The sequence below is a fragment of the Sebastes umbrosus genome, chromosome 16 (genome assembly GCF_015220745.1).
Source record: "Sebastes umbrosus isolate fSebUmb1 chromosome 16, fSebUmb1.pri, whole genome shotgun sequence".
In the NCBI taxonomy this organism is placed as follows: Eukaryota; Metazoa; Chordata; class Actinopteri; order Perciformes; family Sebastidae; genus Sebastes; species Sebastes umbrosus.
Window position 1 is genome coordinate 1,188,054 of NC_051284.1, and position 11,947 is coordinate 1,200,000.

General features: G+C 39.7%; 1 protein-coding gene across 2 annotated transcripts in view; it reads right to left on the minus strand.

Annotated features, from left to right (window-relative positions):
• Nucleotides 1-778: 778 nt before the first annotated feature.
• Nucleotides 779-11,947, minus strand: part of eipr1 (EARP complex and GARP complex interacting protein 1) — an 84,647-nt gene continuing 73,478 nt past the window's right edge. For both annotated transcript variants that reach the window (XM_037746941.1, XM_037746940.1), the window contains 2 exons: nucleotides 11,409-11,576; nucleotides 779-1,350 (listed from right to left, as the gene is read on the minus strand). In XM_037746941.1, coding sequence (XP_037602869.1) covers nucleotides 1,176-1,350; nucleotides 11,409-11,576 — 343 coding nt within the window. In that variant the 3' untranslated portion in view covers nucleotides 779-1,175. The remainder of the gene's footprint in view (nucleotides 1,351-11,408; nucleotides 11,577-11,947) is intronic.

Here is an 11,947-nt window from a genome sequence, read left to right on the forward strand (position 1 = left end):
ATAACTAGCATAAATAACAACTGCCTCGGATTCGCTTATGTGGCGTTACGTAACGAGCGTAAAGTCAATGTTTACTTTTGGTTTCATTCGGGACACAAACAGCGGTCTCCCCCCACCCTTTGTGGACTTTCTCGCTTGTTATACTCGTACACCACATAACTTTCAAAATAAAGGTTGCACGATGTACTTGGTCACTTGCTCTGTACGGCTCTCGTTGGAATACATCACTGACTCTGACCGAATGCAAAAAACGTTGACTTTCAACGTATCCCCGGTTTGCAGAAACATAAAATGCCAACATTTTTTTCCTGGCGACTTGGCTGAAACAGCAACAGCTAAGTAGCAACTGAAATAGCAGCTACAGATTATTTCTCTCAGGAGTTGGTTGAGACCAAAACAGAGCTAAAAGAAGAGTGAATATTGGATTTGCATTCATCAGGTAGCCGAAGGAACGACTCCAAATGAATGACCATGTTGCTCTGTGTCTGCTGTTAAAATAAGCAACTGTTTTGCCGCATCAACTTTCTAAGACGATAATATGTTAATGTTGTGTTCACAGCTTGTTCTGATGCCCCGAAGTGGCCAAAAAATACTGCATTTTAATGATGTATCAATCAATCAGATTCAAGGATGATGGAAAGAGTTAGTTAGGTCTTCTTTACTTTTTATATTATATATTATTTTATGGTAATGGTAGTTGAGCACCAGTAAACACCAGTATTTTCATACACATAATAACATAACATAAATGGGAACAAATAAGATTCAGACAAAATAATTGTCAGGAAATAACATATTTATGAACAGAAATTATTTTTCTTTTGTATGTGTTCCTTTCTTATGAGGTTGCTGCCAACACCATGACAGCACACCACGTCAACTGTTTATTCAGGACTCATTTAAACCAGAACAGTTTTATTGTTTACAGTGGTCAGTGGAACATATGAGCTACAGTATATTTACATCACACACACACGGTATTTACCATTGCTGCCTTCACATGCTGTTTGCAGTGTCTTGCACAGCACGCTTACTGTGCCAAGTTATAATGGAATGTCTATTTGCAGGTTTTTGTAGCAAAGGATTAGTACAAATGTGTTACTACGTCTTCTCTCTCACACTTACTGTACACATAGTCACACACACATTCAGATCACCTGTCCCTCTACACCCTCTCAGAGCAGGATGCGGTATTTGAGGGCGCGGGGGACCCTGTTGATGACGAGGCGTCCGTCGTAGCTGAGCGAAGCGAAGAGCCAGGGGTCGGCCGATGACCACTCCGCCGCATACACACTGTCTTCATGTTCCTCATAGGTAGACACCACGCTGTCCTGCAGGGGCTCCTTACCCCTGAATTACACACAGAACACAAAGAGATGAGTTATGAAAACCGGAGGAGGAATGCATCACATCTTGCAGACTTCAGGCAGGTCTCTGTATGTCTTGACCAACAATGTAGGGAGGACCATGAGATATTAAATTGGCTACTGTTAAATACATGTTTAATGACACAGTTGCTTCTTTCTTATTGATTTTCCTGTACAGCCAAAAATGACACAACCTTCATCAAATGGATGTAACTTCAATATTTGTCTAATATACACAGCTGCTCTATTTGATTCGTGTACATAGACACAAATTTACCTTTTTTTTTTGGTGACACTAAACACGACTTTCAACCACGTATTTTTCCTACGAATGTCCAGCAACATGTGATGGATGTGATAATTTCCGCTCCAGTCTTTTCAAAATAAAACTACTTCGTTAGGTTTAGGAAAAGATCGCGGTTTGGGTTAAAATAACTCCAGAATTGGCGTAACTTAAGTACGGAAGTTACGTGACAAATAAATCAACGTTGACTTGTGGTTTTATACGGGACACAAACACCAGTCTCCTGGGCAAAAGTCCACCTATCCATCCCGACATCCTCCCTACGCGGTATTCGCTGCTCTCTATACTTCATGGTTCACAATTACGTGGATTACATATGAATTGATTTGAGTTTGTTTCATGACAAATGCCCCCTTTAGTCACCAGGAGTAGTGCAGATTAAAAATGGTCCTCTCCTCCGACCGCCGAATTGGAGCGTTTGCATAATGGCTGTGTAAGCGCATTGAGACAATGAATGGGACATAAAAACTAATTTGCTGCCAATATTCACTCACATGCACTTCTAATCACTACTAATCACACTAAGGTATGTAGGCCCAACATATTCATCATATTGTATGTGTAAAATACACAACGCACATTCTCTTGTTTCAGGATTCATGTGAAAATGTGTCGAAAGTTCTTGAAAAACAATTTGCTTTGGGAGCAAACATTTTTTTATTGAATGACAGTTGATGATTTTTAAACTTAAAGGTGCCCTGTTGAATTTTCTGCTAACAATGTCATGTTTACGTTCACTTTTCTTCATCAAAATTCATTGTGTGTAATGTATTTCATTCTTCATAACATATTTGCATAGACCGTGTAAAAAAATTATTTGAAGCCATCATTGTTTACATTCGTGTTTACTAGCTTAAAGTCACCTTCTTCTTCTTCTTCTTCTTCACTGTCTTTGAGGGCACATTGCTGCATCCCTTAGTGCATTACCACTATCAACTGTCAATCAGCAGAATTGCCGGAATGTGTATTTCGTCATCTGGCGTTGTGGGTGTGCATACCCATGTGCATGTATGATAAAAAAAAAAAAAAATACAGGAACCCCGCCTGTAAAAACATATAGCGCTCCATCCAGGGTCTGAAATTAGCACCCGCCACCCGCCAAAATGCGGGTAAATTGTTGGCAGTGGCGGGTGAAATCATCAGGACATCCACCACTTTGGCAGGCGGGGAAAATGCTAGTGATGGGAATAGAGAACATCTGTGCGCGCTTTCTTGGCATCTCATGTCTCCGTGACTATCGTCTCCTCTTATTGATGCTCAGACAGTTACGCTGCACAATGAAGCGTACGCAGCCGTATCATGTTTCAGTTTGTTTGGGACCGGAGACACGGCGGAGAGAAAAAAAGCGCTAAACAACGTGGTGCTACTAAACCTGAGGGGACACATCCTATTTCTCCCTGATAATGCGACACTTTGAACAACAGACCCGGGTAGAGATCAACAGGAGGAGAGTTAGTAACGTTAGCTGTTAGCAGCGTTAGCAGCCGGTGGGCAGCATAGTGCTGACTGGATAAATAACGGAGCCACTAACGTTAACGGAGGTGCCATTCAGTTATTATTATGAGGCTTTCGAAGTCTGCTCAAGAAAAATGACTATTGGATGAAGGTAAATTACAACGTCATCATGATGCGTTCAAATGTAATCTCGTAAAATTAAGGTTTTGGTGAGAAACTTGAATAAATCCAGTTATTCGAAGTAGATGTTTTCACATCAATATAAAATAAATATTAGAAAGAGAATTATGACCTGTTTAACTTCATAACACTAGCTCTAAGAAGCTTACCAAGATTTTTTTTAACCAGAGCAAATATTTAAATAATCAAAATCATTTGAATTGTGTGTTTTTATGCAAATAATCACTATAGATGATAATAACAAAGTACAGTACAGTACTGTGTACAGTACCCTCCCTCCACGGTGTAATTCAAACACTGTAATTTACCATGTATATAATGTTTTTTGTGTAAAATATATTGAACATTGAATGACATCAGATCTAAAATGTTATTCCTTCATTTAGCACAGAGATCTCAAAAGTGGCAGACAAAATGTTTGAGTGGCAGACAAAAAAAATACTTGTCTGCCACAGTGGCAGGAAGTGAAAAAAGTTCATTTCAGACCCTGGATGCAGCACTAGTAGTGGTCATGCCACACAAACACACAAGCACACACAACCCCTGTTTGTATGGGGTTTATCTCCTTCTACAGTACTACTGAGGACTGGAGAGTATTTACTTTGTTTATTCACCATTTCTCCCTGTCTTTAGCACACAAACAGAATCCTCCTCAGTGCTGAGACAGTTCCCCCACTGCTACAACAATGTGACAATAAATAACATTTTTGAATTATGATCTAGCATTATTGCCATCCGAAATTTCTCCCAAACCCACTGCTGTAAGTAGTCCTGAGGGAAAACAGTGACATACATATTTGGATTTATTTTACACATTAACTGTTTCACACAGACAGTAGTTGCTCCACTCGGGCTGCAGACTAAAATAAAAACACTCTAAGTGCTCTGCTCGTATAGATTCATTGGGGAAGAAAAGAACAAGAGGGTATATGTGAGAGCACTCGGCTGATAATACTAAATGCTGGACTTTGCCTCACTTTGCCTAAAGGATTGTAAGTGTGATAGGGATCATGTCATTGGACAGTTTACCTGCTAAAAGACAATATCGTACACTACAATTAGGGGTAACATTTGTAGCAGCCTTACAGTCGTTTATTTGGATATTAGGTACATCAGTGGTTCCTAACCTGGGGTCCGGGCCCCCTTTAGGGGGGCGCCAAAGATAACAGGGTGTGTTCCAGGATTTGTCTGCTCTGAGGTTGTAAAAATTAAATATGCTCATGTATAACTAAAATCATTACACACTTACTAATTTATACAAAAGTCTCTATATAAAACTATTTTACTTAGTAGCAAAAACTAACTAAATATTCTGCTTCAATCCGTATTTGTTGGCGTTTAGCATTTCAAAAAAAACATTTTCACTGTGGTGTATATGCTGTCCTACTTGCCGCACACAAAGAGGGGCACACACCTGTACTGTATTAACGGAACGGTCAAGCAGCAATCTAACAACTCCATAAATTACATTTATATAACTACAATAACAAAAAAAATCTATTTCGGCTCTAACATTACTATATTAATTAAATTTAAGTGGCAGTAGGCAGTATATTTTTATAGTTTATTTATTATCACAGGTCATTTCATTGAGAGAGCGTTCCTATTGGCTGTGCTCCGGTCATGTGACCGGTACTTTGCGTTCCTTCCAGCCATCTCAACCTGATCTCAACATGGCTGCCGGGTCACAAACTTTCTCATTTTACAGCTAAACCGTGCACTACAAGATGATTCTGAGAACATCTGAGGAGAGAAATAAACATTACAGTAACAGAATATTGTTTCATATTTGATCAGCGCTGCCTAGTTTGACCGTTTGGTTGGAGTTCGCGAGTGATTGACAGCTGGCTCTCATAGACAGCAGATGGACAGCAGATCCCAGATCAGCTCTGAATGCTTGTTTTCCTCCGGTCTGTGAAATCTTGTAGATGCCGTTAGGAGTACCGCAGGACACAGGAGGACACAGAGACACATGATTTTTTTCAGGTTACCTGTTTCATGTACTACTGTCAGGATATAGTGACCATTTTATAAAAATAACTTTGTTTAATCATATTTGCTGCAATCTGTCTTCTTCAGCTTTAAGTTGTTACAGAAAAAAGATGATATTATGCATCTGCATTCACTTAGTGAATCCATCAAGATGTCATCACTTTATTTATGTTGACGAAACTGAGGAGTTACATTCATTAAAGAAAGTTGATTTAATAAAAAAACCTTATTCAAACTACTGTATATAGTACAATAGTACTATATAATATTTAGTTTGAGGATTGGCAGTAGTACATAGCTAAAACTAATTCAGTCTAATACAAAAGTCCTGCAATAAATCCTGCCTTCATGAAAGATATAATTTACCATTTTTGTTCAAACTGTTTAAAAGTTCTACAGTTCTACAGAATTCAGAACACAACTATTGCCTCCACATGGCTCTCAACATGGCGACGGCTGAGCTGGTGGCTAGCAGCTAATGGTGCTGACAGCGCTAACAGTGTAAACAACGGCAACAGTGCTGATTAGTAATGCACGGGTCGGCTCTAACGTCATGTATGCATAAATCATCCACCCACCACCATTTCTCCCATTTAGAGAGCTACACCTGCATGGACATTTATCTCCCCCACTACTAGTCCCTGTAGCCATGTCGCTTTTGAAATGATGTATTGCCTTAATGCGTGAGTGCTTTCTTTAACAATTTACCATAATGATTAGAGAGACTGCTTTTAGTAATTGTAAACGTTTCCATGCGCAGTAATGTCACTGCAGCAAATATCATGGGACATTTAGGCAGCAATAATAACTGTAGTTCTAATCTTAACAAAGGAAACAGAACCAACATTTTAGCTTCTGAAATAATGAATGAAGTTACGCTGCTGTTCCTCGTTTGCTGCTATGTTAATGCTCTGAATCTCGTATATGGAACCTTTTAGAGAGGTGTTGTGTTGAATTATACTGAGACATGTTATTCATATTTTGGCCAGCCCATTTACAATGAGTCAATGAGTATATCAGCATGACGCAATCTAATTCAACTGCACCACAAACTACAACCTTTAAAATGAGCATAAAGTTGAATTAAAGAACCAGAGTGGCCTTCAGGTCCATTCACACCGCCAAATTCAAGCTGCCATTTCAACTTAAAAATGTGAAAGGTTCTCTCTAGTCATCTCTAGTCTTTGTCCGTTCTGGGCTACTGTAATAAAGATGGCGGAACAACATAGCGGACTCCGTGAAGAGGACCCGCTCCCTATGTATGCAGAGCAGATTGCTCTATATGAGCCAACTAGTCATGAATGCTCTCTGAATGAAATGGTAGAGAACCTCAATGATGCACTATCATCTGTGTTAAACTCTGTAGCTCCACTGAAAACCAAAAAGAAGTTTACAAGCAGAACCTCCCCATGGCTGAGAAATAAAAATGTTAGTGAAAATAAAATAAAATGCCGCGCAGCATAGAGAAAATGGAGAAAAACAAAGATCACTATCCACCACGACATCTATAAAGATGCACTATCTACCTATAACAAAACCATCCGTCTAGCAAGGAAAGATTATTTTTCCAGCATTATTACAGAACACGCCGGAAATTCCAGAGTTCTTTTTTCCACCATTGACCAGCTGCTAAACACTGTTCCTGTCCCCCCACTATCCTCAGCAGCTAAGTGTGAAGAGCTTGCCCTATTCTTCATGAACAAAATAACTTCAATCAGAGCTAGTATCACTACTAGTGGAGGTGAAACTGACATCAGTAGATCCCGCAATGTAACCATGAGCACTTTTACATGTATCACACTAGGTGAACTTTCTAAAACTGTCAGTGAATGTAACTCTACAACATCAGATATCGATCCTATACCCACAACATTCTTTAAGCGAGTGTTTGATAATGTCTCAGGTTCGGTCCTACACATTATAAACACATCCCTTAAAACTGGCGTTTTTCCAGATGCTTTTAAAACAGCTGTTGTAAAGCCCTTATTAAAGAAACCCAAATTGGATACCAGTATACTAGCAAACTACAGACCGATATCAAATCTACCTTTTATTAGTAAAGTATTGGAAAAGATAGTATTAGTCCAATTAAATTCCTTTCTTGAAGAAAATAACATCTTGGAAGTCTCTCAGTCAGGTTTCAGAAAATATCACAGTACTGAAACTGCTCTCACCAAAATAATTAGCGACCTCAGACTTAACTCTGATTCAAATAAAGTATCTATCCTTATCCTGTTAGATCTTAGTGCGGCATTTGATACCATTGATCACGACATCCTAATCAATAGACTTGAAAAGCTTATTGGGCTCACTGATAGTGTACTGAACTGGATCAAAACATATATCAGAGGAAGGAAGTTTTATGTTAGCCTGGGAGACCATATGTCTAAGAAACATGAAAACTGCTACGGGGTTGCACAAGGAAGCTGCTTAGGTCCATCACTCTTTTCTCTTTATATGTTACCACTTGGTGACATCATCAGAGAACATAATATTGATTTCCATAGCTACGCGGATGACACACAATTGTATATATCAGCTGAACCTAATGATGCGACAGCCATAAATTCCATTACAAACTGCTTGTTGGCAATAAACAAATGGATGAACAATAACTTTCTCAAATTAAATGAGGACAAAACAGAAGTTCTACTTATCGGCCCCAAATCTAAAAGAGAGATGCTAACCACAAATCTTGGAGGTTTAACCGCCTGGCTTAAACCTGAGGTGACAAGTCTCGGTGTCATCCTGGATGCAGATTTGAATTTCAACTCCCACATTAACAAAGTGACCAAAACAGCTTTCTTTCACCTCAGGAACATAGCGGAGGTACGATCATTCATAAAACAAAATGATGCTGAGAAGCTAATTCATGCTTTCATATCCAGCCGGTTGGACTACTGTAATGCACTCTTCGCTGGTCTTCCCAAGAAAACCACTGGAAGACTCCAGCTCATTCAAAACTCTGCAGCTAGATTATTAACAAAAACTAAGAGGAGAGAACACATCAGTCCTGTCCTAGCTACTTTACACTGGCTGCCTGTTACTTTCAGAATCGATTTTAAGGTCCTCCTCCTCACATACAAAGCACTAAATGGACAAGGACCTAGCTACATTGCTAACTCCCTTACAAACTACACACCAGCGAGAACACTGCGATCATCAGATGCAGGTCTATTAGAGGTCACCAGAAGCAGTCGTAAGAAGATTGGTGATGCGGCCTTTGTCAACTATGCCCCAAAATTATGGAACGCACTACCCATAAATATTAGGGAAGCAAACACGCTAGACATTTTCAAAAGACATCTTAAAACCTATCTTTTTACCAGCGCATTTTCTCTGTAACTTGCACTACGAATTTTATCCTGCACTATTTATATTTTACTATTTCTACTGTTCTAAAATGTTTTATTATTTTTATCATGATTTTGTTGACTCCATGCACTGCTCTTGCTGCTTGTTTTTAATTTATTTTATGTAAAGCACTTTGAACTGCAACTCCTGTATGAAATGTGCTATATAAATAAAGTCTTACTTACTTACTTACTTACTTACTATGTAGATATAAACGGCTCATTCTAAGCTAACGCAACGATTCTTAGTCTCAGGTGATTATACACTGATGAAATGTTTCTTACACACTGTACCTTTAACACCTCTTTAACACTTTATAGCAGCAAATTCCGACTGGCCCTCAGATAACAGTCAGCCACGTCCCGTTTAGCTGTTTCCACAAATATGTCTAAAAACACGTATGATCATGTGGCCTCCATTGACACCAGATTTCCACCCAGTTAAACCCCTATGGGAGAAGCAACGTGTTACGACAGAGTTCACCACAACCATCATCACAACACCAAATGAAATGAGGGAATATATTTACGAAGAACACTTACCAAGACATGATACGTTGTTTTTTTCCTTTAATTTTTCACCCATCTGTATGTTAACATCACCTTGGTGATGATTTGTTATATTGACAAACAGGCCAAACTGAGGAAAAGTCTGCCAATTTCATTATCTGTTGAATTTTAAAAGCAACCATATAAAGTCAGAAAATAGTCAAACCGCTGGAGGAGTTGTGTACGTGGTGTCCAGGTACTGTGGAGTGGACACGCACTGTACATACAAGAGGGGTCAATAAGGATAGTGGAAGGGTTAAAACCAAAGCTGAGTGCTGCTGATTAGGAAGAAGAGTTGATAATTGTGGATGAGAGTCAGTCATTGAGTGTAAGAGCTGCTAGTCATGGATAAGAGGGGGAATTGGACCATAATGGATGGAGGACAGTGGCACATTTGAAAAGCACTGAATGGAAACCATTACAGATGATATCCCTGCAAAGTCTAAATGCTGTGGAGACAAACTCCTGAAGTGTTTTGACAGTAACATATTTTTAATGTTTTGCCTCTCCACTTTTATCATGTCAAAGTATGTGAAAGTGAAGGTTCAGGCAGTCCGCTTCAATCTTCAGAGGACTAATATCAGATGAACAGCTCAAAATACACGGCACCTTTTTGTACATGCTTTAGAATCTCGCTGTGTGTCTCATTAGGCTCCATGTGGCAGTCCAGAAACGTACAAGAGAGGTATAATAATATGAATATAATATATAATAATAATAATAATATAATAATTACAAAAAACCCTCATCAGATATGATGTGGTGAAAGCTGACTGTCTGTGCCTTAAAGGGATAGTTTGGATTTTTTGAAGTGGGGTTGTATGAGGTATGTGATGAGTGTATTACCTACAGTATATGGCGGTCAGCATGCCTCCAGTTTGGAGAAACAGACACCTTAAAAAAGGCCCGCCTAAAAAAAAAAATCAATATCAAGTGTACGCTATATTTCGAATATTTTCACCGCTTTACCTCGCCGTCAGACAGTCCTTTACCTCGCCGTCAGACAGCCCTAAACCTCGCCGTCAGACAGCCCTTTCTGATGGGAAAATGAAGCCGTTGTCTATGTTGTATTGAAAGCCGCCAGACCCCATTGATAAAAACAGTGATTTTACCTCACAGAACACCGGGGTTGCTGGTCTACCGCTGCCTCGATCTGTTAGTTTGTTTGTGTTACTGTGGGACTCAGTTGAAAAATTATTGTTTTTGTCAAAGGAGTCTGGTGGCTTTGAAGAGAGCATAAATAACGGCTTCAGTTCCCCGTCGGAAAGGACTGTCTGACAGCGAGGTAAAGCAGTGAAAATATTCTAAATATAGCGTACACTTAAACTGATATTGATTCTTTTAGGTGTCTAAAATCTGTTTAGCTGCTGCCCCTGTCCACAGCAGTACATTGCTTTGCTCCCGTTCTGGTACTCCTGTCTGTTTCTCCTAACTGGGAGCGTGCCGACCGTCATCTACTGTAGGTAACACATTGACTATGGATAAGGACCTCACACAACCCCCACTGAGAAACACCCAAACTATCCCTTTAACACAGTGTTATGATTCAACATCTGCATTATAATATAGAATCAAAACTGAGAACTGAGCCAGTCGCCAGGGTTGCATGGAAAGTTGTAAATTCTGAGAATTTATGTACTTCATCTAGACAACAGTGAGATGTAATCTATTTTATTACAGACTTCATAAGTGACAAACTGATGTTTGAAAATGCCTGACTTGAGTGAGGATAGAATTCAAAATACTGTCAAAAATGCAGTTTTTGAGATAAAATTCGGAAATTTATCACCCTACATCTACCATGAACTCAAAACTCTTGTCATTTATTCTCATGAACATTGGTGTTTTATTTAGCCAGACTTTGCAGTAGCTGTGTACGGTTCTGTTTACACTAAAGCGTTCTGATGCACTGTGGGCTCAATTTTTGATAATTCAAAAATCTGGCTGGATCGTTTGTGGAGGACAGTCTGAAGATGCAGCGTAGCAAGAAAAAGAAGAAGAAAAAGAAGAAGAAGAAGAAGAAGGAGGAGGAGGAGGAGGAGAAGAAGAAGAAGAAGAAGAAAGAGGAGGAGGAGAAAGAGAATGAGGAAGAAGAAGAAGAAGAAGAAGAATGCCCATCCCCTAATAAACCGTTTAAAAAAGCATTTAATACTGGCTTTTAGATTAATGGAAGCATTTCCTTTTCTGACCAGCCTGAGTTGCTCTTACTTGTCCTCCTGGTGGTTGTCCTCCCCCTCGCTGAGGTCCTCATCATCCACCAAGTGCCCGAATGGCTCTGAGGAGATGGACACCATATTGGAGAGGATGAGGCGGCTGTCACTGCTGGCTGTCAACACCAGCTGGTCGTGGCTGTGGTTGTAGCGGACATTCCACACCCTGGGACCAAAACACACCAGACATGCAGTCGACATTTAAAGCGGACATATCATGAAAAACTCACTTTTTCAGTGCTTGTGTTCATACATGTGGGTATCTGGAGTTCCTACCAACCCACAAACTGTGAAATAAGACAACCCAGTCACTTTTTGTGGGCTGCCTAGATCAGACATGTGATTCATCAAAAATGGCGGAAGGTTAGCTTTGCTGCTCGGCGCTGATGTTGCAATGGAACAAACAATTGACTTTCACTTCTTGGGAATATATGTTCTTTGTTATACAGCTTGAGAACTAACAGACACAGGGTGGATACAGGTACTGTATATTCAGACAAACATGATGAGGAAAATAATGTGTCTTTGGCTGGACGG